General features: G+C 48.8%; 1 protein-coding gene across 10 annotated transcripts in view; it reads right to left on the bottom strand.

Annotated features, from left to right (window-relative positions):
* The window catches only part of Ccdc33 (coiled-coil domain containing 33), a 99,485-nt gene that overhangs the window by 25,622 nt on the left and 47,855 nt on the right, over positions 1–26,008 (bottom strand). For 9 of the 10 annotated variants that reach the window (XM_031343443.1, XM_031343442.1, XM_031343439.1 and 6 more), the window contains 4 exons: positions 20,093–20,222; positions 19,347–19,477; positions 17,362–17,433; positions 5,271–5,426 (listed from right to left, as the gene is read on the bottom strand). In XM_031343443.1, the coding sequence (XP_031199303.1) occupies positions 5,271–5,426; positions 17,362–17,433; positions 19,347–19,477; positions 20,093–20,222 (489 nt within the window). The remainder of the gene's footprint in view (positions 1–5,270; positions 5,427–17,361; positions 17,434–19,346; positions 19,478–20,092; positions 20,223–26,008) is intronic. The other variant, XM_031343436.1, reaches the window with a different exon arrangement.

The raw sequence follows: 26,008 nt of genomic DNA on the forward strand, positions 1-26,008 counted from the left end.
CTATGGTTCTGCAGAGGTGATGGCTATAACAATGGAAGATGACCTCTCAGGGTTAAGGGGATCTTTCTCTCAGCCTGCTCTGCATGCCCGGCCAGCTCATGGTACCCTGGGTTGAGACTGTGTGAATAGATAGAGTCTAGGGAAACATGGGGTCTCCCTCTGGTGACTACTGCTGGTGGCCACAGAGGTTTCCTGCATAGGATGCATTCTCTGCCACCAGGTGGCACTGAGGAAGCTAAGGCTGGGGTTGAGCCTGCTGTCACCTGGGTGGGGTCTGGGGGAAGAATGGAGGCTCCAGCCACACTTCAGAGTCTCAGGGAACTAGGGGACATCTGCTCTGATGTCTTCTGCTGACAGAGGCAGGAACTGGGGCCCATAGAGAGGAGTGGAGTTCAAGGTTATTTCAAGGAGAAATGAGAGTGAGTACAGGGTCCAGCATGGAGCCCGGCGAGGAGAGGCTGGGCCCTGTGGTCAGAGGCTGTTGGAGGAAACAGAAAAGATGAAGGGGTCAAATGGGGCAGGCCTGGAGCAGAAAAATGTCCATGCCATGAAGATGACCAGAGTAGATTTGCCCAGAGCAAATGGGCCATGCAAATGAGGAACAAAGGCTTCAGTCCACATGGATCTTTGCTACATGACCAGACTCCCTTACTCAAGGCCTCACGGTCTTTTTTGCACCCCAAGGGAGCAGCTCTCCCATGTTATAATCAGGGCATAGGGACATGAAGTGACAGAACTGGGCAGGCACAGCAGGGATCCCCTCTGTGCCAGTCTGGGGAGGGTGGTCTTGGCCTGGGGAGTGTAAGCCTGCACTTCTTCAGCTATGTGCCTCAGGTGAAGCCAGCCAGCCTTTCTCTCCATGTGCAAATGGGGCCCTGTCAGGGGGAGTTGCTCTGCCACCCCTAAGTGCAGTTTAACCAGGACAAGGACAGCTAGTGACTTAAAGAGTCCTTGAGGTCAAGGTCAGAAACTTGTAGGACTCACAGACTCAGGAAAGGAAAAGAAAAGCTTAGACTTGGAGTTGGGGGCAGGGACATAGGATAGGAGGAGGGTGGGGAAAGGCTTTCAAAGAGAGACTGAAAGAAATGAGTTATTCCAGTGTGGGGAGCTCAGAAAAACTCCACTGAATCTTTTAACAACCCTGTCAATTATTCATCGTCTAGTATGTGGGCCCTCTGGTTGGCCACAGAGCTGCTGTGAGCAGGGCAGAGGGAGGGAGCGAAGTGAGAGAAAAGAGAGGGAGGGAGAGAGTGGGGGATAATGTCAGAGAGTAATGGGAATACCCAGAGATAATGGCATGAGTGTGTGTGTGTGTATGTGTGTGTGTGTATGCTTGTGTACATGAACAGATATATACAAGTGTGTGAATGTGTGTATGTGTGAGTGTGTGTATATGCTTATGTGTGTGCATGGATATGTACAAGTGTGTACATGTGAGTGTGTGTGTATGAGTGTATGTGTATGTGTGTGTGAGTGTGTGGGTATGCCTATGTGTGTATATGCATGGTTATGTACAAGTGTGTGCATATGTCTGTATGTGTGTTTGTATGAGAGTGTGTGTGTGTGTGTGTGTGTGTGTGTGTGTGTGTGTAGGGCAATGGAGGGAAACAACTCCTGCTTAAACCCCTGGGTGGAAAAGACACTGAATACCTTCCCTAAAGCCTGCTCCCCGTCCTTCAGGAAGCCTTCTTAGGTCCTCTCTTCCCTCATTCAGGGAACTCCTTTGTTTGGACCATGTCCCCTGCTTGTCTGTCCCTCACATATTCATGCTTGTCTGCTCCATGTGGCTAATGGTCTGTTTGTAGCTAAGGAGGATCTCCAGTTCTCAGGCCTCAGGCCTCTCTCTTGCCCCCATGGCTTCACCGAGTGTAGGGCTGGGCACTGCTTAGGCTGGGTCATCCCAGGCTTCTGCCTAGTTGGAGATATCTCGTGAGTGTTTGTAGTGGAACCCCTCAGCTCACCTGCTGTGGCGCTGGCACCAGGAGACATGAACTAGCTAGCATGAAGTAGTTCAGGTGTCCATGGACTAAGGATGAAATGTTGACAAAGTAGGTCTTGGGAGAGCTGTCCCCTTCCGAATAACTGAGAAGCTCAACACTTCCAAAGACATGTGTTATGGGCTTCCCCTAAGGGACACAAATACTTCCCTTAGCTCTGCCTGGGATCTTACCCTTGATCTCAGTGGGCCCACCCAGTACTGAGCTTTTTATTGCTCTAAAAAAAAAAATCCTTGAAATGACTGCATCAGACTGCATTAGGTGTCTAAGGATGGTAAGAAATGGCTGGGTTTTGTAGCAGTTCCAGCTTGGGGTCTGTATGCTGTGAGAGGAAGGGAACATTGCACTGAAGACCAAGGAGCTCATCCTCTCTACCTGCTCCTCTGTTCCAAAGAGCTCTCCCTTCCTAGAGAATGTTTGATTTTCAGTGATCCCAAGTAGGCTCCTCCCCGGGAGGGAGCCAGAGACAAAATAGATTTGAGGCTCTGGGGAAACACATGGCCGACAGTCGGCAGAGACTGAGGCGCCACGGAAGTCAGGTGATACAGAAAGAGGCTCAGCTAAGGCCACAGGAGAGAGCAGAGGGGGCCATTCATTCATCCTTGGGTCACTGCACAACTGTGTCACAAGGCACTCTGCCTTGCCCACAGGCTCTGCTGCTGACACTCCCTGACACATGTGCCAGGTCACATACCTCACAACTGTGTCACTGCCACTCAGGTGCCTCAGGGTCCTCAGGTATCTGATGCTATAAATCTGTGCCTTTGCTCTGTCCCACAATTGTGCCTCTGTGCCCTGGAGTGCTGGGTGACATCGTCCATCCTACACCAGGCACTATTGCTATGCAGCCACATACCTGGGCTCCATGGCTGTATTCTTTTGCCTGAGTTCATCCATTGCTATGTAATTTTCTTTGGTTGCCATGGAACAGTGACCCATGGTTGCATAGCTGCCTCTGATTGGTGTGGAACTGTAGACTGTTTCTACCCAGCCCCACTTTTCTATTACTTGCAGCTGGGCTCTACCGGCTATGGGGAGGTGCATGGCTGTGTTTTCCCTTCATCTTTCTGGTCTTCAGCCTGTATGTGTGTAGGATAGCAACCAGGACAGAGTAATGGCAAGGGGGGGGGGGTTGCAGGGAGAGCAGGGGCGGGGCAAGTGTCCTTGTACTGTGTTGGAGTGCTCGGTCAGGCATGGGAAGATAAAATCGGAAGCCAAGAGTCAGGAAGGCTCAAGGTTAGGATGGGTCTGGAGTAGACTGGAAAGGTAGTAGGGCCAGGCCTACTACCTTTCACAGGGTACAGAGGGTGGGTTAGCTAAGCACTGGCCTCCACAGCCACCCAGCATTCCTTGGATGCTACACAGCATGGGTTGATAAAGTAGGAAGCCATGGGCTGGTATCACATTACTTCTGGACCAGGTCATAGCCACCATTGGTAAAATAAAATTAGGTCCCTCATGGTGGTTATTCTTGCTCAGAGTTTTTCCTAATGACTGATCTTAACTTCCCAGGCTACAGTCTGGACCTTCTCCTTCAGTTTAATCCTAAAGTTAAAGTCAGGACTGACTGTCTATCCATGTTATACCATTCTTTCTTATTTTTGAAGTCATGGCCTCAAATGTCCACCCATGAGATCCATCCTGCCCTGACAGGCTCTTTCCCTCCCAAGCTGTTTCCCCCCTCTCTTTCCCATCATTATCATCCTTAATCAATTTTATAGGTCCAATGAACCTCCAGCCCAGCCATTCCACCCCTTTTATGTCTCCCACCACAGACAAATGTGCAGCATCCAGTTATGTATGTTTACTGTTGCATATGAGCCAGGCCCTCAGACTTGCTACCCTCAGCCCAGGTCTTTACCAGAGATTTCCACCGCTCCCACCTGTGGGGCTCAGCATTGCTCACTCGTTGCTCACACTATGTCCAGGATGTTGGTGGTGGACATGAGAGGCTTGTCTAGACAGCATTGTCTGCATCTCTGCTGTCAGGGTAGTGTGACTCAGGGGTGAGCTCTGCCTTCTGGGGTTGGGTAGGGCTGAGGCTTGGTTGGCTCATATGCAGGTAGTAGGGTAAGGACCCACTGTACCTCTCTGGTGGTAACCAGGGAGGACCACCTTCACCTTCTCCTTTCCCATCTGCCCTTTCCTGTAGTGGCTCCTTCCTTGCTTTCTTCTCCTTCCCTCCCTCCCTCTCTCCCTCCTTTCCTTCCTTCCTTCCTTCCTTCCTTGCTTTCTGCACTGGCTTTTAAAAATAAACCTTCTTTCCTATACTGTTTGGGGCCAGGCTGTACAGGTTGACAAGAATTGGCTTACTCATACCATTCTGAATCTCTCAGGCTGAGATCTATACCTTTATTTTCAATGCAAATAATAGCTTCACTGGAGGTGGCTCCTGAATTCAGCTTCTCCACTGGGTAAAAGTGGAGTGTGTGTGCCAGAAATGTTCCTGAGAACTGTTCCTTGGACAGGAAGGCTCTGCTCTTGGGGAGGGTGCTCCATGTAGGGACATCTTGGATCCACCCAGCAGACAGTAGCCCTTCCTATCATCTGATACACTGTTTCAGAAAGGTGCCCAGTGTCAAGGGTAGATGAGGAGACTGTCAGATGGGAAGGGCAAGTCCTCATGGGAGGAGACCTGAGGATTGGATGGGTGGTTTTGCCTAGGGCCTTTCCTTGGGATCTTTGGAGCAGGATTTGCTCATGGGATCTCCCGCAGAAGGCTGTAGAAAGTCATATATGGAATCACTCGTGGTCACTGGAGGGGCTGGTGATGCCTCTACTAGGGACCTCAGCTAAGCTGTCATTTGGGGGGTATCCTCTTCCGATGTCTGTACCAAGAGGCTGAGACTCAGAAGTGACTCATCCTGAGGTCAGGTCCCAACATCAAAGGCACAGACCCTGTGCCTGAAAATAGTAGGAGTTTTGTTTGTTTGTCTGTTTTTTTATGTGCATCTCAATTGCTCCTTTTACAAGTTACAGAGTCTCTTAGGGTCTTCCCATGGCCTAAGGGACATACTCTGAACTGGTCATGACTGAGCAGGCACTACAGAAATTTCTCAAAAATCCCATGAGAGTCTACCCAAGAGGCAAAGAAATGTGAAAGGGAGTCACACCTTCCTTCTACTACTTTGGGGGTAACTCACGTGCAAAGTGTGCCAAAGGGACAGTCCACTTGCTACCTAGGGAGTCCAATCCCAGCAGTGGCTTTTGAGCCTCCCTTCCAATTCCCCCACTACCACACAAGTCCAATGTGTCCTAGGGAGTAGCACTCACCACGTCACGGGGCTGAAGCTCTTCTGTTCCCTGAGAGGAGTCTAAGGAACTCATGGACAAGGACTCATGGATGGCACCCAGATTCTTGTCTAGGATCTTGGGGTTGAGGGTGGGCAGCGCCTTGCTGTTGTTTGGTGTCAAGAAGTTTTCTGGCCTCTAAAAAAATGGAGAGAGACTTTGAACCTGCTCTTCCATGGGTGCCTGCTATACTTCAATCTTCCTGGTATGGCTCAGGAGCCCCTGCATGCCTCTGTACTTCCTGCCACCTGCCTCTTGCTCACTGGGTCCCAGCTGCAGTGTCCTGCAGTAACTCCAACAAACCCAGTGGTTCCCTGCTTTAGGATCTTTGCATCTGCTTCTTCCTCTACCCAGAGATCCTCATACAACTGTCCACATATCATCACTGGGCTGTCGCCCATGTGCGATCTTTTAGGAGAAGCCCTACCCTTCACAGAGAAGCTACCCCCAACTCTAAAGTAAGCCCACTAATTGTAGCATACCGTTTTACAGTGTTCACAGTAACTTATTCTATGAAAATGCAATTCAAACAGTGGGTTTACTGATTGACCCTCTCTGCCTTCTCCTGGCATTCACAAGATTTAACTTTTATGTAAACAAGGATATTATTATTATCCCTAGTGTCTCGTTCACTGTAGGTGCTCGATAAATGTTTAGAGATGCTCAATAAGTAGATCATCAATGGAGATGACTTATAAAACATCTCGTTCTTTTGACCCCCCCTTCTAATTCTCCTCTGTTATCATGCAGTTTGATCACCCCTACAGTGTCTCTCTGTATACTTTGGTGAGCCTTTCCTCTTCCTCTTCCTCTTCCTCTTCCCCGCTCGGGAAGCCCTGGGCCTCTGCCCTCTCTTGGTAAAGGGTTTTCTTCTAGTCCTATGTCTTAACTATATTTTACTACCTACATTTTTACCATGCTGTTCTGTGGTTCTAGGTTTGTCTTCTATTTTTGTTTTTTCTAACAAAACTTCATGCTCCTTGGACTTAGGGACACATATCAGTGTTTTTTTTCTTGGGGGTAGTCACTTTAAAACTTGTTGGGGGCTGGTGGAATGGCTCCCCAGGTAAAGGTGCTTGCTGCCAAGCCTGAAGGCACGAGTTTGATCCCAGGGACCCATGTGGTAGAAGGAGAAAGTCATCTCCTGCAACTTGTCCTTTGACTTCTACACATGCACCATGGTACATATAGACATACGCACAGACATATACAAGATAAATAAAAAGGCAAGGAGTCAGTGGTGGCACACACCTTAAATCCCAGCACTTGGGAGGCAGAGAGAGGCAGATTTCTGAGTTCAAGGCCAGCCTGGTCTACAGAATGAGTTCCAGGACAGCCAGGGCTATACAGAGAAACCCTGATTTGAAAAAACCAGAAAATGAAAATAAAAATAAAATTAAAAAAGTAATGATTCTTTTAATTAAGGAAAACTTGGTGGAAACCCATTGTTAGTTCTACCATTTGCCCATTGTTTGATGCATCACACAGTCTCGGGGATTGCAGAGGCCTTGAAGGTGACCAGGTCTCATCCTGCGTTAGCTGTTGGAATCCTTGCTCAGCCTCATTGCAGACATACTTATTCGCTGGACAGTGTTTGCTAGAAGCAAACAGAGCCATGGGCACAATGCCAAACAGGAAGGACATGCTCAGGGCTCTGGGTGCCGCAGTGCCTGCCCCTTAAATAGCTGGAATGAGAAGGGTGTGGGTGTACCTCACTCCATGAAAGCAGACACACCTGGACTACATAAACTGAGACTCTGTGTTCAAACACTGAGGTGTTCACAATGATTATTTTTTTTATGTGTTATACAATTTTGGGTTCAGAAATGTAACAGTTCTCTTATATGCTCATGTCAGACCTTATGTCACTCGCACACTAAAGGAATCATCTGGGACATTCTAGGCCACAAAGTGCTCTTGGAATGGAAGAGGGTGGCATTGGTGACCTGAGGCTGACTTTAGCAAGTCATTGGTTGCATGCCCTAGACCAAGTTTCTGTATTTTTAAATCTGTGAACCCTGGCTCTGCTTTCTGCTTTACTGTTTGAAAAGGGGCAGGATTCACTTAGATGTGCCAAATGACACAGTCTTCTGTGCCCTGGAAGTGCCCCGTGTCACTTCAAGCATCCAGGTCACACAGTTTGGGGTTTTCTGAGTGAATGTTTGGATAAGAAAAAGTACCACATTTGTCTCTTACTTAGAGATTCTGAACACTTGATCCAGAAATTAGGATCACTGGCTGCTTGCTCTTCCAAAGGATCTGTGTTCTAGTCTCGATTCCCAGAGCCTACATGGAGGCCTACAGCCACCTGTAATTCCAGTTCAGAGATCTGGTGCCCTCTTAAAACTTCTATGGACACTAGGCATACATGAAGTACACAAGAATATATGCAGGTAAAATACTCATATACATAAGTAAAGTGAATCTTAAAAATGCTGAACATCAGACTAGAGAGGGGTAGCTATGAAATGCTTCTTGGATGAAATGATAAGGTGTGCGCTGGGGGTTGGGGGGTAGAAAAATAAGGAATAACTACCCGGGGCAAAGACCAACTCCCTAGTGACCAGGTGGGCTGAGCTTGGGTAAGATGCTGATTCAGGGCCTGTAATGACATTTCTCCTCATTTCCAGGCAGAAAGCCAATCTCAATGCCCTGGATTTCATAGACTGCCATCTAATCCAGTTAGAGGAGGAAGTCGGAGTAATGAAATCAAAAGAGGTCTCCAGAGGTGCCCCAGTCATTACAGAGAGCAAGGACAATTGCTGAAGGAGTCACCTCCCCCACAGCCTGTCTCCCTGCTGTCCATCCTGGATGGTCTCAGGAGCAGTGAGGCCAACTCAGTGACATGGAATGCGTGTTTTTGGGTCAGAGTTACACACTCAGCAGATATGTTTAGACCGATTCTGATACTATGTATAAATTCCTTTAATTTCATAAAAAGATAAATTAGAGATGGGATTTTCATTCCAGAACAGTGAATTCATCCCACCAGTCTCTGCTAGGCAGGGGAGTATACTAAGGAAGAGGAAAAGCAGATGGAGGAGGAGGGGGCAGGCTGCTGGACAGCAGGAGAGAGCAAAACCATGTGGATGAACTGTCTATTCAGTCCCTGTCTGGCTCTGCTCACTCCGTTCTTTTCTGTCTGCTCACCCCACAGGCTTGTTTATTTGCTTTTCTGTTTGGCAGGCCTGCTGGGGCATCATGGGGCTGACAAGTGGCCCCTCAGTCTGTAGCTCCGTGGTGGCACCAGATCCTGCTTCATTAGGGCTGTAATTGGGGACTGACTTTGAAAGCTCAAAGAGATGCACGGCCACACACCAGCTCAGACTCAGCACCCAACCCAGCCCCTGTGCTGTGCCAGCTGCTGCACACCAAGCTGGAGAAACACTCTGGGAGAAAATGTCCAGCAGCAAAATGGGGTCTGTGGAGACAGGCTGGGCCAATGGCATTCCAGGCTGGCAACATCTTAGGTCACCTATCTCCCCTCCCTACTCTCAACACCTCTACTGTCCTCCTCCCTACTCCATCCCCTAGATCCCTGGACATGCAAAATGCAACAGCTCCTGCTTGCATTGGCAATTACAAAGCAACGCGGCTGCAGCTGCTGTCCGCGGTGCTGAAAGCGCCCGCCTTCCGGCCAGCCCACCTCTTGTCCCTGCCTTGAGCTTTCTTGGTGGGGAACACAGGCTCTTAATTCAATTAGCTGGCCCTGAACCCTCCCCAGGGAGCCTGGAGCGGAAACTGACAAATTCTGTTTAACAAAGACATTTGTCCCCCGCCCGGCCAGGCTTAGGGCTCTGCTCTCCTGTATCCCGCTCATTAGGTATCTAACAAACTGCGTCCCAAGAAATCTGCTTCCAATCTCTAGTAATTCAGGAGGCCTGATACAATTTTCTCCCTGATAAGGGTGGCTCGCCCGCTGGCGAGCACCATAATGAGTCCTGTGCAGTGGCTCCCTGGTCAGCTACTGCTTTGTCATTTCCTGTGGCTGCAGTTGTAGGTTCTTATCTCTGTCAGCTGTAGGCCAGGCTCAGACAGAGGCCTCTTCAAGAGGGCTTGCCTCCTGTGCATACGGCCAGCCTCATTTGTGGCATCCTGAGAGCCGCTGCAGCTGTGGCAGGTCTGAGCATCTGAGTGGCTCTTCCAGAATCTGGGTCCCACATACAAATCCAGGGTCAGTGTTCACTACAGTATCCATATGCCCCTCAGGCTCTGGGCACTTACACCTCTATGTTCATGCTGAATACACCCTCAGTTTCCCACTTTCCAAGCCACTATCTGCAGCATAATGCAAACTATCCTTCTGAGTGACTCGACCCTGTCTTTGTAGTCTCAAAGTAGCATCTCTCACGCTGGATGCTTAGCTGCACAGGTGGGTTGCTGTTGGAGTGCTTTATTGCTAGGTACAGGCCAGGGCCAAAATAAGTAGCTAAGGAAGTCACAGATGTGTGATCTGGGCTGGGCTAGGGATCTATCTGGCTGGGCTGGAGGACTAGGCTGAGTAGTCTGATCTTGATTTGAGAGAATCTCTAGGCCAGCTCTCACTTTCTTAGAAGTTTTTTTTTTCCCCTAGAAGCTTCTACTCTATATTTTTCTTTCTTCTCATGTCTTCAACCAACAAATTATTCATTCAGCTTGTAAGGAAGAGAGCGTAGAGAAGGCTCCAAACCTCCAGGTTCCTCAGCCTTCCCGGCATCTGACTTAGGACACTATTTTTTGAAGGGCATTGCAGGCTCGCGTTCTCAAGGCAACAACGGCCCTGAGGCTGGTGATAAATTAGAGATGAACCTGCATCAGACCTCCTAAATTACCTGTGCCTGGAAGCAGCCTTGATCTTGGTCTAAGACCCAGAAGCAGGTCTTTATGTATCTATTTTTTCCATAGCCCCAGTTCTAGTCAAGGTATATGGTGAAATTTAGCAAATTTGACCTCTGGAGGCATAGATAATCACCCTTCTCATTTCCTCATTCTCAGGAAATTTTCTATGAGGGCTGAGAGAGGAACAGCTCAGTAGATAAGGGTGCTTGCCACCAAGCCTGACAACCCGAGTTTGATCCTTAGGACCCACATAATGGATAGAGAGAAAGGGAAGAGATGACTCCTGCAGCCAGGCAGTGGTGGTGCACGCCTTTAATCCCAGCACTTGGGAGGCAGAGGCAGGCGGATTTCTGAGTTCATGGCCAGCCTGGTCTACAAAGTTGAGTTCCAGGACAGCCAGGGCTACACAGAGAAAAACAAAACAAAACAACAAAAAAAGATGACTCCTGCAAGTTGTCCTCCAACCCCCATATACATACACACATACTATAGAACACACACACACACACACACACACACACACACACACACACACACACATACATGGAAGGCGGAAATTGCTGTGAAAATAAATGCGGTGCTGGCGATGTTTATCTTCAGCTCCCGACAGGGCCTTTTGATGTCTGCATGAGCAGAGAGCTGGTGGAGCAGCTGTCATGAGGGGCAGGTGCTGAGTGATGGATTACTGGGGTTCTGGTATTCCCCTATCCCAAGGCCCTGCCCCCATCCCTGAACTCAGTATGCTTGTCAGCAGCTCTGGTGAATACACTGAGAGCTCCCTTCCTGGGTGTTTGCAGGACCCTGCTCTGGGTCCCAGCACAGTCCCCAGCTCCCTCATCAGCACCTACTATAAACCTTTCTGAGTTTATAAGATTACAACCCCCTCTACAGATGAGTAAAGGAGAGCTCAGAGAAGATCCAGGATCCAAACCCAGGACTGAAGATGAACACTGTGTGTATCACAGACTGTGCATTTTGACTATAGCCATGGGTGACCTGGGATCCTGAGGTGGCAGACAGGTAGGATTCTTCGTGTGTTATAAAATCAACATCTGAAGTGACCTTAAGCCTAGAAAGTGGGCCGAGATGAAGGTGAGACACTACAAGCATACTTTTAACATGTCTAAGTTTGAAAGAACAGAAATCCCACGTGAGGGTGAGCTGTCTTTCCCAGGTGCCGCAGACTGGATTCCATACCTCAGTGGCTCTCACTGCCTTGGAAGAATTCAAACAAGCAGATTCTGGCTGCATGAAAGGGGTACATGTGTTTAGAAAAGGAGTGACGGTCTTGTGCTACCCAGCAGTGCCAATGGCATTTCACTGACTGGAGACATTTTAAGAGAAGACGAATGGAAGTGTGGGAATCCCAAGGGAAGACTGTAAGAAGTCCATCTAGGGGGAGGGCTGGTAGAGGCAGGGGAGGGTGAATGAAGTACTGCAGAGATGCACACTTGGAATCGCAGTCCACAGAAAGCTGAGGCAGTTGGATTATAAATTCAAGGCCAACCCTGGGCTAAATACAGGGAGACACTATTTCAAAAAGGGAAAGTAGTAGATGCCAAGAGGCCTGACATGAACATGGGAGCTGAGCTCCCTGGAGATGGGCTCAGGAAGAAGAGGACACTGGGAGAAAACAACAGAGAAGAAGGAAGGGGTATACAAGAATCTTTAGAGGGTGGCTAGGGCTTCCAGGAAGTGAGGGAACTCCTGTCACAAAGCAAGCTAAGGAGTCCATAGGACTCTGTGTGTGTGTGTGTGTGTGTGTGTGTGTGTGTGTCTATGTGTGTGTGTGTGTGTGTGTACCTACTTTCTGAAGTAGGCTGTATGGGAAGAGTGATGTGGCAGACAAGTGACTGTATTGTCTATATTGTCTTCAGAGCATGCAGCACCAGTGAAGGCAACCCAGGACTGGTGGGAAGCAGGTGGACACCGTGGAAGACAGGGTGATGGGTTCTGCTCCATACCTTGCCCCTGTGACCCAAGGGCCAGAACGGTCCTGAAGAAAACACAGGCACTCTTTTTACCACCCACACCTGTCCCTTGCTTCTTCATCTTGGATTGGAAAACCCCCTAGACTGTACCTGAGCTGCTGAGGGAAGGATGTTGTGAGGAGGAGGGGGGGTGGTACTGAGCTTTCTGTCTCCTGCCATCTGATCTGAGAGTGAGAGCAGAGAGCATGGGGAACTATAGGGAAGGCAGCTTGAATGCTAGCTGGGGAAGGATCTCTTCTTTGGGCCTATCCTCCTGTGATCATGTTCTCAGAGCTGGACTCTGAGGGTGGGAATAGAACCTTCCAAAGGACTGATTAATAGAGGCGAGGACTGTGTGGCCCTGGATACTGGCTGTCTAGGCAGACATGCTTGGTGGAGAAACAGGGGTAGGGGGAAGGGTAGTTTTGGCTCAAGATTTCTCTAAGGACAAATCCAAAGCAAGCACACAAGGCTTTCAGAAGATTCCTTCAAAGCCTGTCTGATTATATTGTCCTCTGCCTTCCCTTTCCAGCCACCTGGCTTACTTCACTCTGGGCGTGAAGGCCCAAGGTGGTCCTTTTTGTGGCCTCAAGGGTTGTTCTACTGCACTTCCAGGGAGATGAAGAGGGATTTGAGGGCCAACTGGACCATGTCTTTCACTTGTCTCTGAGAGCAGAATCTCAAATGCACCTCTTTGTACTAGATTCTAGGCATCTAGTAGGCTTCAAGTCTCCCCCGTGTTCTTTAATGTCACAGGCTGAGGAGGGGTGGCCACACACTTGAGAAGCCTGACTGAGGTCCTCCAACACCAGTCAGCCACTAGGCCTCGAAAGAGGGGGAAATGGTGTTATGACCCAGGCTTGTGTGAACCTGCCCTGCCTCATTTACAGGGCGCATTTCATAGCAGAGGCAAGAACAAGCCCAATGAACACCTAGCATATGCACAGTAGCTGAGGGAGAATGGCTCATCTTGGGTTTCACTTCAAAGAGGCTGACTACAAGCTGGAGGGCACCCTAGATATGGTGGGGTTATGAAAAGAAGGTACACTGCCTTGCTAGAAGAAGCAAAGCCTCTTGGGGGGGGAACAACACATCCCCCTCTTCAAAGAGAAAACACAGATCAAGAAGGGAGAAGCAGGGCACCAAAGGTTGATTCTTGTGTGTCTGTGGAATGGCCATGGGCTCATCATGGATTCTTAGTGCCTACGGGTCCTCCAAAGTCTCCTCTAACTGGTTTCGTGGAGAAGAGGACCAGGTGTGTGTGTGTGTGTGTGTGTGTGTGTGTGTTCTAGTTTATGCATCTGCATGTACTTGCTCAGGCTCTCTCTTGTACATACAGCTCCAGCTTTAGACAGATCACCAAAGGCAGCAAACGCCCACAGGGAAGTAATACATCAGGGTGACAGCACCCCTACACCTTCACCACTAACAACCCCCCCTCCCCTAAGCACAGTATCCCAAACCAGAGATAATGCTTGCCAATCACTGAGCCAGCAGGCTGTGTTGGCTGATCAATCTGTCAACATGCCTGCTGGCTGATGACACCATCCATGCAGGCTGGCCAGAGTGTGCTGCAGCCAGAGAGCAAAGCCAGGAGCATGGGGCAAGGGGAGACCCGGGAGGCAGGGGATCTCAATGTGAGGGGAGTGTTTCTGTTTCTCAGAGTCAGCTGCTGTGTCATGGGGAAGGGCTGCTATTAAGGGGAGTAAGCTCCCAGTCATGACAAAGCAAGGGGAGAGGACAGGGTGGATGTGGCTGAGGATGTTCCTGTCCAGGTGGATTTTATTGAGACCTCTGCTGTCTCCTTTTGGATATCCCACCACACTCTTGTCCCTGAGCTCTGAGCCTGGGTGGTACAGAAATGGTGGGTACGGCAGACTGCATTTACCAGGTGTCTAAGGAAGTGGAACAACCGGTGCAGAACCTTCTACCCTCAGACTGGAAGCACTTCTTTTCTATGCCCTTCCTGGTCACGTGCCAGGAGTTACCCAAGGATGGACCTGTCAGTTGTGTCGGCTGGGAATCTCAAGACGTCAATTGCCTCAAGCTCCTCTAGGGCAGCTGGAGTGTGCATATGACTCTGGCACTTTGTTCCTGGTGGTGACTCCTGGAGCTTGTAGGCTGTTCTGGGAGAAATTGATGGGCATTCCCCATTCTGACTCTGCCATCACTGGCATGGCTGGGCGTGGAGAAGCACAGGATGGACCACAAAGCTGCAGCCTCCTCTAAAGGGGAGCGTCACGGTGGAGGGATCCAGACCTCTCACGGAAGCTAAGCTCCAACTTCAGTCAGGGTTTGTTTCCTCAGGGATGCCAAACAGCCTTTCTAGGGAGTCTGGATTTTACCATCTCAAGGGTCACAAGGCTGTGTGTACATCATGAACTGGTATCTGCTCATAAGCCTTCATGTTCATTCTATTCCCCTTCCCCTTTCTCTATGAAGGGAACTTTTTATTCTTGGTCTTGTTTAATGTACTATCCCTTAACCCCAGCACAGCTGATGCATGTTCGAGGACATTTGAGGGTAATGATGCTTTTAAGGTGATGGGGACACTGGGAGAAGACCCTTTTAGATTTACCTTAAGTATTACCTGACTTCATCACCAATTCTCAACACTCTTCTTTTAATCCTTAGTGGGAAGATAGCAAAAGAGCCTGTGTCTATACTAGGTCAGGGTCATGTCCAAAATTAATTGAATCAATGTACCTTGAGGTGTATGGGCTTTATAGCTACAGGGCATGCCCATACTTCAAGCTACAAGGTCATGTGGTAAAATGTTTGACCTGGCCAGTGTCTGGCATGTAGGGGATGCTCTTTAGATCTGTATAACCAAACAGGATGAAGAGGTGGCTGTCACCGCTGCAAGGATCCGATGATTAGTCCATTTGCAGCAGTATTAGCAGTCATGTCCCTAAATTGTTCAACATTGAGAATCAAAGTGAGTCACTTGTTGGTCACTTCTCAGATGGAACAGCTGAGTTACAGAGAGATTATGTGTGTGCCAACACGGGTGTGAAAACGTCTGTCGTTTCACATGTTAGGATGTATGTGTACATACGCATTAAATGCATGCACAATGGGAGAGATGTGTGCACGTACCCATCTGTGCATACATGACCGTCCCCGTGTAAACACTCATGTATGGCTGCATGGATGTGTAGACATGTGTAGAACCTCTGTGTACAAATTCTTAGCTGCTCCTCTGTCTTTCTACTAGTAATTTTTTTCCTGGTAAACACCTTATCTTGGTCTCTTTTCTTTTCCTTTCTTCTTAGAAATCCATTACTAAAAGGTTTTTTTTTCCACCCCACCTCCAGGGGAAGGGGGCTACAGAAAGGGGGAGCAAAATCACAAGGCCCAGATCAAAACACTCAGCAGCTAAATGAATTCGGCAGCGTTTTCCCGCATGACTTGGAGGGATAATTTAGTGAGGCCGCCAGCTGGAAGGAAAGGGATTAATTCTGCACTTAGCACAGCTCCAGTGAATAATTCATCACTGGAGACCTTTGTGCCCAGCCTTTGGGCAACAGGGGACATGTCCTACCCACCTGCCTGTTGCCTGTCTGGCTCCACCAGACTCCTGGCCAGGGACACATAGCTCTCTCTCTTTCTTGTGGTTGCAAGGTGCATGTGTCCTGGGGCGAGGCAGAAGGCAGGGAGATGGCAAGAGACTGACAGTGGCTGTGACAGACCCTAGACCCTGAGAAGGCCTGGAAGGCTAGGATACTCTGGGAGAGACATCACATTTCCCAGCTTCTCCTTAGGATTAAAAAAAAACCTTTTTAATTGAAAATTTTAGTTATTATGCATGTATGGTGTGTGTGTGTGTGTGTGTGTGTGTGTGTGTGCGTGTGTGTATGTTGTATGTAAAGGTCAGAGCACAGCTTTGTGTAATCAGTTCTCTCCCTCTGGGGATTCACCTCAGGTTGTCAGGCTTGAGCCATCTCTGCAGTTCTGGGTCTTTTGCTTTCCATGACTCCTCTCTCTGGGTTTTCTTGTTCTTGCTTTTGATTTAGTAATGAGTATATGTGTGAGTTACATGAGCAGAGACTGAGGGATCTGGAGAGGGTGGTAGTGAACACCACAGTGAGGAGGGCCTTGAAGGGGGTGGGGTTTTCACACTGTCATCTTCTCAGATATTCTCCTCAGGCCCCACAGCGTGGATTTCTCATGTTCTTCATGAAACCTAAACTAAAAGCCTGAACTACTAAAGCCCTGAACTACTCTACAGCTGACTGGCCTGAGAAGCCAGAAAGGGTAGACTAGCCTGTAATCAGCTCTTGAACATTTCCTGGGCTCAGAGTCAAATTGCCCACACCCCAGTACCAGAGAGGGAGATGGAGAAGTTTCAGTAGGAAGCTGTCAGATACACCAGAGCCATGACCAATGTCAAAGCTGGACTTGGCCTAAGTGGAGCTGGCTAGGGGAGCTATGGCCACTCACCAGGCATGGCTGTCCCTGACAATGTTTTTACTTGGGCTAAGTTGTGGCAAGCAGGATCCTAAAATGGGTCAAGTCCCCACAACCTAAATCTTTAGAACTGCCACATAGAAAGCCATCACTTTCATGGTTCTGTTGAATTCTATGACATAGTAGACCTTGAGACGTGATGATCCAGTTCTTTTAAAAGCACAGAGTCTTCTCTGTCTTCTGACAGAAGAGAAAGTCAGAATTTCAATGTGTGCTGGGGACTAGCTGTGCCTGCTGGCTTCACAGTACAGGGACCATGGTAAGAGGCATGTGGGCGGTCTGCAGGAGCTGAGAGCACTTTGGCTTGCAGCCAGCAAAAGATGTGGGCCACCAGTCCTGCACTGCAAGGAACTGGCTCCTGCCTGCACCCCCAGAGAGACTTGGGATTACATTGGTCCTCAATAGTCTAGAAAAGAAGGTAGCCTGTTTACTGACATCTTGATTGCAGCCATGCTAAGCAATAAGCACTCCCGAGGTGGAGGCTAGGAAAGGGGTCTCAATAGGTACATGATCCAACAGGAAGGATCTCCCTGGCACCCTCATGAACTTTGACCCCTAGTTAAGCAGGTATGGGGTAGGTTAGACTGGGGGGTAGAGAGAGACCTGGGTCTTTGTGACCCTTTGTTCCTAATCTTAGCATTCTGCCTGACTTCCTGGGGCCTCAAATCCCCTCAGAGCTTTTGACTGAACCAACTGACTCTTCTTTCTCCTTGGCCCCAGGCCCTGAGGGTAGGCACCTGTGAAGGACATTGTCACCCACTTAGGGGGTTATGGGAAATGACACATGTCTGACCTTCCTAGGCCCCCACTCTTACCTCACAGGAAAGCAGCTGGAAGGAGAGATTCACTGAGGGGGCTTCTCCATGGATGGTTTTTAGGTTGGTGTCCTGGGGAGGAGAAGGCACAGTAAGTCCACATGGCCAGGCCAGCTGCAGGCAGGCCTCTGCTCCACCTCTCGTCCTGGCTTCTCCAGGATGAGGGAGGGTGCTGAGGAGTGTGGGTAGGAGGCCAGAGCTGGCCTTCTGCCTGTTCCTACCCCGCTTCCACACTGCTCTCTCACTCCATTCACACCTGACTGGCACCTTCACACTCATCTTCTGGCAGAGCAGAAGTCCCTGCTTGCTCTTCTGTCAGAAGGATTTAGGGGAATGGTGGCTCAGAAATAGACATTGATGCTAGTGGCACATGCCTGCAATCCCAGAGCTTGCTAAGTGGAGGCAGGAGGACCAGAAGCTCAACATTTTCACTGGCTACATAGCAAGTCTGATACCTGAGAGCCTATCTCAAAACGATAAAGAAAAATAAATTGAAAAGGTGATAAAATAATGATACAATTTTCCCCATACTTTTCCAGTGGGGGATCAAACCTTTGGCCTCTTGCAAGTTTGCACACTAGGCAAGTACTCTTCCACTAGAGCTACACTGTGAGCCTTGGTTATTTTATTATTTTATTTTTGCTTAATTATTTACTTATTATTTACTTTTTTTAAGGTCCCTAGACTGGTCTCAAATTTATCCTGTAGCCCAAACAAGCCTCAAAGTTTCCATTTTTAAATTTCATTCCAGGAGCTAGGAAGATGGCTCAGAGGGTAAGAGCACTGACTGCTCTTCCCAAGGTCCTGAGTTCAAATCTCAGCAACCACATGGTGGCTCACAACCACCCGTAATGAGATCTGACACCCTCTTCTGGCGAGTCTGAAGACAGCTACAGTGTACTTATTGATAATAATAAGTAAATCTTTGGGCTGGAGCGAGCAGGGACTGAGCGAGCAGGGTTGACCGAAGCGAGCAGAGGTCCTAAACTCAATTCCCAACAACCAGATGAAGGCTCACAACTATCTGTACAGCTACAGTGTGTACTCATATACATGAAATAAATAAATAAATCTTAAAAAAAAATCATTCCAGAATTTACAGGCCTGTGCTACCAGGCCTGTCATTATTGAGAATTTATTCTAAGTGCTTTATGTATTTCATGACCAAATCCCATAGCAATTGTGTGAGCAAACACGATTCTGAGTGTGTGTGTGTGTGTGTGAGCATGCGCGCCCATATGTGTGAATGTGTGTTTGTTTTATAGATAAGAAAACTGAGGCACAATACTAAGTGTTTTTCCCACAGCAAGGAATATAATCCCATGAAAGTAGGCAAGTGGTGAAGCCAGAATTTGAACTCAGTTAGTGTCTCTAGACCCTGAGTATAACCCTCTGCTTCCTGTGTCCTGGATGTATGGCTAGAGATGAGAAATGAGGACTTGAGAGGTTGTCATCTGTCTTAGGTCCTATAGGAAGATGGGCAGGGGAGAGCCTTGGACTGGGGGAAGCTGTCACCAGTCCCAGGCCCTACAGGAAGATGGGCAGGGAGAGCCTTGGACCGAGGTCTGGGAAAGCCTGAGCTCTTGCTTTTATTCTCTGGGGCTCCAGGTTTGCTTTTCCAGGGGCTCAGCCTGGCTTGTCACCCTACCTCACAGCTGAGACTAGTCTTTGGTGTTCCTCACACTTGCAGGCTTCATTGTTGGGTGTCCTGATAGAAACTGCTAAGAAGCTACATTTACCCAGATGGTGGTGGCACATGCCTTATATCCTAGCATTTGGGAAACAGAAGCAGTCCTATATCTGAGTTCAAGGCCAGCCTGGTCTACAGAGGGAGTTCCAGAACAGCTGGGGCTACACAGAGAAACCCTATCTAAACACCCCCTTCCTCCAAAAGCCATATTCCCTTTTTTTTAGGTGTGGCCATGGAGATAGGGATGGGATGGGGCCACGTGGGGGATAGCTGGTAGCTAACAGTAGGGACTTACAATGATGGGGAGCCGTTCCACTTGCAGCCCTTTCAAGTCTTTTCCTGTCAACATCTTGTATAGATGAGACTTCAGTGGTAACACGGAGACACCCAGGGGCTGGTTGAGGGTCCATGGTTCACTGCTTTTCACTGTGTAAGGAAGGGCCAAATGAGGTCCTGTCAATGACTTCCTGTTTGGACTGCTCATCAGATGGGCTTTTAGGTATTCCCCAGCTCCGTCCTTGGTAATGGACATGTAGCTCTCTGTGTTCCCAATGACTCTGCTTCCCTGCCTCCTGTTTCCCTTACACACACACACACACACACACACACACACTCGAGCACTCGCATGTATATGCACATGCACACACTGCCTCTTTGGTTCTTCAGAGTTTTATCAGCTCAGCATGAACTCTAAGCAGATTCTATATCCATTGGTAATTTTCTGGGTTGCCCTGTCTCTGTCCTCTGGGTGAGTGTGTGCCTCAATTTAGACTATGGGATTGGGGCTTGGGATCAGCAGTTTCCTCTGCCGTATACTCCCGTATACTCTTGTATACTCTCTCCTCACTGATGGGCATTTATGCTATGCAGATAGGGACTGGCCCACAAGTCCTGGCCTGTGCTCTGCAGCTACCCTAGGGACTGCCTGCCCTGGGGGCTTTCTGGCTCCTAGAGGCCCTTGTAGGCAGTCCTTGCAGCAGACAGAGGCAGGTGGCCGACTCTCCTAAAGGATTCTGCCCTGATGGGATACTGGGTTCTTACTTGAGGCAGAGGGGTAATATTCCAGCACCAGGGCTGTGTTGTCTGAGAAACTGGTGGCTCCATCTCGGCCTTGGAAGAGGAAGGACTGGTTCCACAAGGGCTGCTCTGGGGGTCCCCCAGGCTTGGACAGCTGCGAAAGTAAGAACAGATCTGGGTCATACCTTCTTTCAGATTTGGTTGTACATGTGTCCCTTGCTTGCCCCAAGTGTTTGTCTCAGTTATAAAAGGTCACAAACAAACAAACAAACAAACACTAGGAAAACTCCTAAATTCTTACATTAAGACAACCAGTCAATACTGTTCTCATTTTTTCTGTGTTATATTTTATATGTATAATTCTCCTTCTGCCCTTTCCCACTTACAACCACAACCTAAGCATGCCCAAAGTCTCAAGAAACTCTCATTATTCGTGACTTTAGGAACTTCAAGATACTCTGTGTTTGGTGGCATTGACCTGTAATCCCAGCACTTGAGAGTTAGAAGCAGGAGGATTGGGAATTCTAGGATAACTTGGGCCATATAAAGAGTTGGAGGACAACCTTAGCTATGTTGTGACTTTGAGGCCAGCCTCAGTTGTATGAAACTCAAAACAAAACCCGCCTTCATTAGAGGATGCTTTGTCCTGTCCAGCTGCCCTGAGTTGTCCTTCTCTTTTCAAGTTCTTAATTTGTGTGTATGTGTGCCTGTGAGTGTGTGTGTGCCTGTGTGTGTGTGTGTGCCTGTGAGTGTGTGTGTGCCTGTGAGTGTGTGTGTGTATGTGTGTAGGCATATGAGTGTATATATGTGTATGTGTGTGCCTGTGAATGTGCATATTGTGTGCACGAGTGTGCTTGCATGTTTGTATATGTGTGTGCATGCAAGCACACCCATGCCACATTACATATGCAGAGGTCAAAGAACTTGCATGAGTTAGCGCTCTCCTCCCACCATGTGCTAGGTTTTGGGTAATCAAACGCAGATTGCTAGGCTGGCAGCAGCCTCAGAGACATTTTGCTGTCCCATTTAAAAAAAAATTTTTTTTTTTTTAATCTATGACAGCATTGAGCTGGATGCTCTTTGCCACATACCTCTGTACACCGGACTATTTTCTAAGTACAAATACCTGAAGTAATTGTCCAGTGAAAGAATTTTCATGCTCTAGAGTACTTGCTAGATTTGTGTACTGTTTTCACACATAGCCTCTTTCGGTTTCCTCCAGCCCCGTTCAGAAGGCCCCACAGGCCTTCAGATTTCAGAACCTGGGTTTATTTGGCTTCAGGCCACTGGAGACTCAGGTGACCTGAAGACACTGTCAGGCAGCAGATGGGCACATACATGGAGAAGGCTTGGAAGAAGAAACATGACAGTACTGGCTAATCCCAGAGAAGGCTGGAAGGCATGGCAAAGTGAAGGAAGGGGCTTCTGGTGGAAGAAAGAAAACAAGCAACAAGGTGTGGAGGTGGCACAGCATGTGCGAAGGACTCTGGAAGTCCGAAGTTATGGGAAAGCCTGGCACCCACATAAATAGGAAGGTGGGAGAACAGCCTGTAACTCAACTAGCATAGAGCCCTGTGTGGCCTCAGTGGGTCTGCCTGCTCCCAGGAGTCCTGCTGGGAGGCAGGGCTGTTGAGCCAGGGGCTGTCAGCAACAGTGGCAGTGGTCCTACCTTTTGCTTCCTTGAAGGGATTAACAATCACAGGAAAAGGTCAACACAAGCACTCCAGGGGTTACTGGTGCTAGGTGGGGGGATATCAGTATAGACCTACTTCTGATGGGGCAGAGCCCTCATGCCTGTCATACTAATGGGCCTGCTCTGGTCCTCAGGAGTCTTGCCCAAGGCTGAGTTGATAATCTTTCCCTGTCCCCAAGGAAATGGTTTGTGGTGAACATGGGAACAGATGTTCCTGAATCCTAGGTAGTGGCTGGAGTCATGGGCACATCCCTAAGACATCGTGGTGGAAGTAGTCTGGTCAGTAGCCTCGGCCACAGAGGCCAGCTGTAAGCTCTGTGGGACTTGGTATTGATTTTCTCAAGCCTGATCCCCAGAGTCATTCTCTTCTCCTGGGTATCAGAAGAAGGTAGCCACATTGCCTAGACTAGCTGCCAGGCCCTGGGGCCCTCAGGGAGTAACCAGCTCTTGGTTTCCTGCTGCTTCATTTGTTGCCCCTATCCTGGGAAAGGGTTATTTAATGGATGCTAGCTGTCTGTTTTGGGACTTATTAACAGATCTAAATGGATTCTACACGGCAAGAGGTGGTAAGTGGCTGCCTGCTCAGTGAGGGACAGCCCTTTCCCTAAATGGGTTCCCAGGGTAAGTCTCCCAGGAGAAAGCCCTTCATACCTAGAATTGGGGAGGGTGAATCATCATACTCATATTCTCTCTCTCTCTCTCTCTCTCTCTCTCTCTCTCTCTCTCTCTCACACACACACACACACACACACACACACACACACACACACACACGAGTGAGTGTAGGACTCAAGGCTAAATAGCAATTTGTTATCAGAGCCTTGTAAAAGTAAAGGTGCTATTGGCTGATCCTTACACTGTGCAGGGGTGAGGGGGTGGGGTGGGCATCGAGTAGACATGGCCCGAAGATGCTAATGGGAAAGGCTATGGTGAGCTTTAGAATTAAGGAATCTGATTAACCCTCAGCTGTGATCTTCAGAAAAGCCATTAACCCTCTGCCACTGAGGCAGACCTGCCTTCCCCGGGGATGGAGCCTTCATTCTGTGGGCCCTTGGCCCTTTCTCCTCCTCCTATTTTCTCTGAAGCCACCCTCACTCTCACCTCAGCCACTGCTGTCTGTTCTGCCCAGGCACAGTGAAGTCACACTGGGAGGAAGAGCTGCTTGCGGGTTGTGCTGGCTGGGGCTTCCAGCAAGCTAGAACCCTTGGCTCTGGGCCCAGGGACCACCTTAAGCTCATTGTTTGAATAACAGCAGGTCCCTTCCCCTCTCTGGGAACTAGTTTTTCTGTCAGATGCCTTATACACCACACTTTGAAAAGCCAGCAGTTTGCAAGGTTGAAGGAGACAGTGGGTATTTTGTTAGAATGCAAAAGTTCAGTTTGACTGAACTCAGCAAGTGTTGCCTGGGATGCCATGACAGATACTTGTAGGGTATTGTAGGGACCACTGGAGAGCTAGAGACAGACCCCGCCCCTTCTTGGAGCTTATCTTCTAAGAGCATAGAGCACATACATGCATGTGAATAAACACCCACCTGCTCTGCCATCATGTAGAGGTCTGAGCAAATTATTGTGGGAGCCACAAGGAAGAGCTGAGAACTGAGGCCAAGGCTGGAGGTGACAGAGGACAGACGCAGAGAATGCTGGGTGAGTGAGAGCTGGAGCAATGGGCACTGAGGCTGGACGAACAGCATAGCTAAAGAGGGGTTGGTCCTCTGTGTGAGGGGACAAGGGGTCCAAGAGAAGACTGGAGTTCAGGGAAAGGTGTGTTTTGCTTGCTTCTCAGAGAACTATTGAGCAAGGCTAGATCAGAGAGGTTGCAGCAATAGGAAAGGCAGCCAGCACTGGAGTAAGTCCAGGGTGATGGGAAACTTAAGATTGGCAATATGGTTGTAGGACTGGGACAGAAAGAGATGGTGGGCACAGGGGGCTGTTTTCCTCCTTTGTCATATTCTTAAGAGTTCTGCCCTAACTCTGCAGGCTGTGGGAGGGAGTACGAGCAAGCAGGTGGGTCCAGCAGGCAAACCTATGTTCAACCAGATGTGTCTGGTCTATCCCTTGGCTGATCAGAGCCCAGGTTTTGCCATCCTCACCAGGCTGGGAGAGGAGTGGAACAGACTGAGGGTGGCCTGGTACACCCTTGTCTTACAACAAAAGGTAGAGCCCTCTTATCCAGGTGCCTCTTCTCTTTCCATCTGTTGGGTTAGACTATCAGCACAGCAGAGCCATACCCCCTCAGTGATTGGCTCTCAGGAAGTGCATGTGACCTGATTTTGGCCAAGGAGTCCAGAGAGCTAGGTTGGTTGGGAGTTTAGTGGGAGGGGTTAATTACAAGTTTCTCATTAAAAAAAAAAAAAAAGCTCTTTATTATCCCTTGATCATATCTGTGCTGGGAGCTCCTAGGAGCAGCTAGATGCCCAAATGGTCATGGTCATTGCTAAGTGTCTTTAAAACCACCATGGCAGCATCTAATGCTGAGGCTACTTATGATGTAGGGCAGTAGACAGGCTATCTAACTGGGGTTTCTGTGGAGGTTCCAGCATCAGGTGCAATGATAAGGCTGATTTCAGGGTGTGAAGCTCTAAAGGAGACAGAAGGGACTCTTAGCCTGGGCTAGCCTTTGTGTTCTAATAGCCTATTCAGGTATAGGTCAATAGGTGTGGAGGAGACATTCATACCTAATGTTGATTTCTTAAAGGTCATACATACAGCTAGCAAGGCTCCAACCTAGGTCTGCTGGGTCTGGCAGCCTCTTGCCCAAAGGCTTGTGGGAAGCACACGATGCTCCAAGATGTCAGAGGACCAACTTTAGAAAGTATTTGGTTCGGTTCCTACCCATCAACTGCAAAGATGAGGGATGAAGCTCAGAAGGGATAGGGTAGGGGACTGTGTGATCTCTAGGCCCAGGGCATCTGGTTTGACACCCTTTACTTCCTAATCCGTCCCTCTCTTGTTCTCCCTGTGGGTTCCTAGGCATCTCTGCACAGGTTATATGCAGATTTAAACCTCATCTAGGTACTGGGAAGCTTTTAGCGAGTGTCTTGTTATTGCTGGGCTCTAGCTTTGAGTCCCACATGTGGGATAAGCACTGGGAAGTCTGTGGTGAGGAGTGCCGGCCCCACTCATGTGGAGTTAGGCAGTAGTGGCAGCCAGTGGTCAAGCCTGGAGAGGCTCACTCATTAAAGCAGGCAGTACCTCCTGCCTCTTGGGACAGCTGCTGATCGGCTCATAATTTTCCATGCAAATGCAGGGCCATGTGTGCGACGACTCTGGGGAAATCAGGCTGAGGATTGGTGTGGGCCTGAAGCTGTCCCTGTGATCCCCCTTTATCCCACCCTTCCCTGCCTACCATCACTCCTGCCTGTGTCTGAGCCCTCTTTAAATGTCTTTTAAATGAAAGCTGGGGCTCCAACAGAGTATCTTGTTCTAATTTTAGAAGACAGATGACAGGAGGGACTTCCAAGAGCACCCTGTCTTCCAAACCTCCTCTGTCATGTGCAGCAAGCTCTCGGAGGAGCAGTCTGTAAGACGTCAATCTGACCACTTACTAGGCCCAGCCATGACCTGTGTACCTCTTCTGCAGCATATTTAAACACATTCCTTCCTGCCCATTCCCAATCTACACTACATCTTGGGTTATACTATATACTATGCTACATAGATGATTTCACTGCCCTGGACCAATACTTTCACATCAAAACATCAAGGCCAATGGGCCAGTGAAATGGCTCAGTGTCAAAGCTAGCCACCTGAGTTTGATCTCCAGAACCTATGTAAAGCCAGTTCCATAAAGCTGTCCTCTGCTCTCCACATGTGTGCTGAGGTATGGATGCCTCTCTCTATAGTATGTATACACACTCAATAATAATGAATTAAAAGAAAAATGCCCAAAAGTAATGACTAAGTTGGCATAGTGGTTCATGCCTGTCTTCCTAGGGCTGTGAGGGTAGATGGAGAGTAAGAAGCCTGCCTGCGCTATAGAAGAAGATCCTGTCTCCAAAATAAGGTAAGGGGTCAAGACTTGCCTGTCCTAACTATCCAGACATCAACAGTCTTTTCTTATGGTTAAACATATATTACAGAGGCTGAGGAAATGGCCAAGTCTGTAAAGACCTTGCTGGAGATCCAGATTCTGTCCTCGCTCGGCACACATATAAAAAAGCTGGGCAACAGAAGTTCGGAATACAGGAAGAACAACCCACAAACCACAAGAAACTCAAAAAGAAAGAAGACCAAAATGTGGACATT

The sequence above is a fragment of the Mastomys coucha genome, unplaced genomic scaffold (assembly GCF_008632895.1).
Source record: "Mastomys coucha isolate ucsf_1 unplaced genomic scaffold, UCSF_Mcou_1 pScaffold23, whole genome shotgun sequence".
In the NCBI taxonomy this organism is placed as follows: Eukaryota; Metazoa; Chordata; class Mammalia; order Rodentia; family Muridae; genus Mastomys; species Mastomys coucha.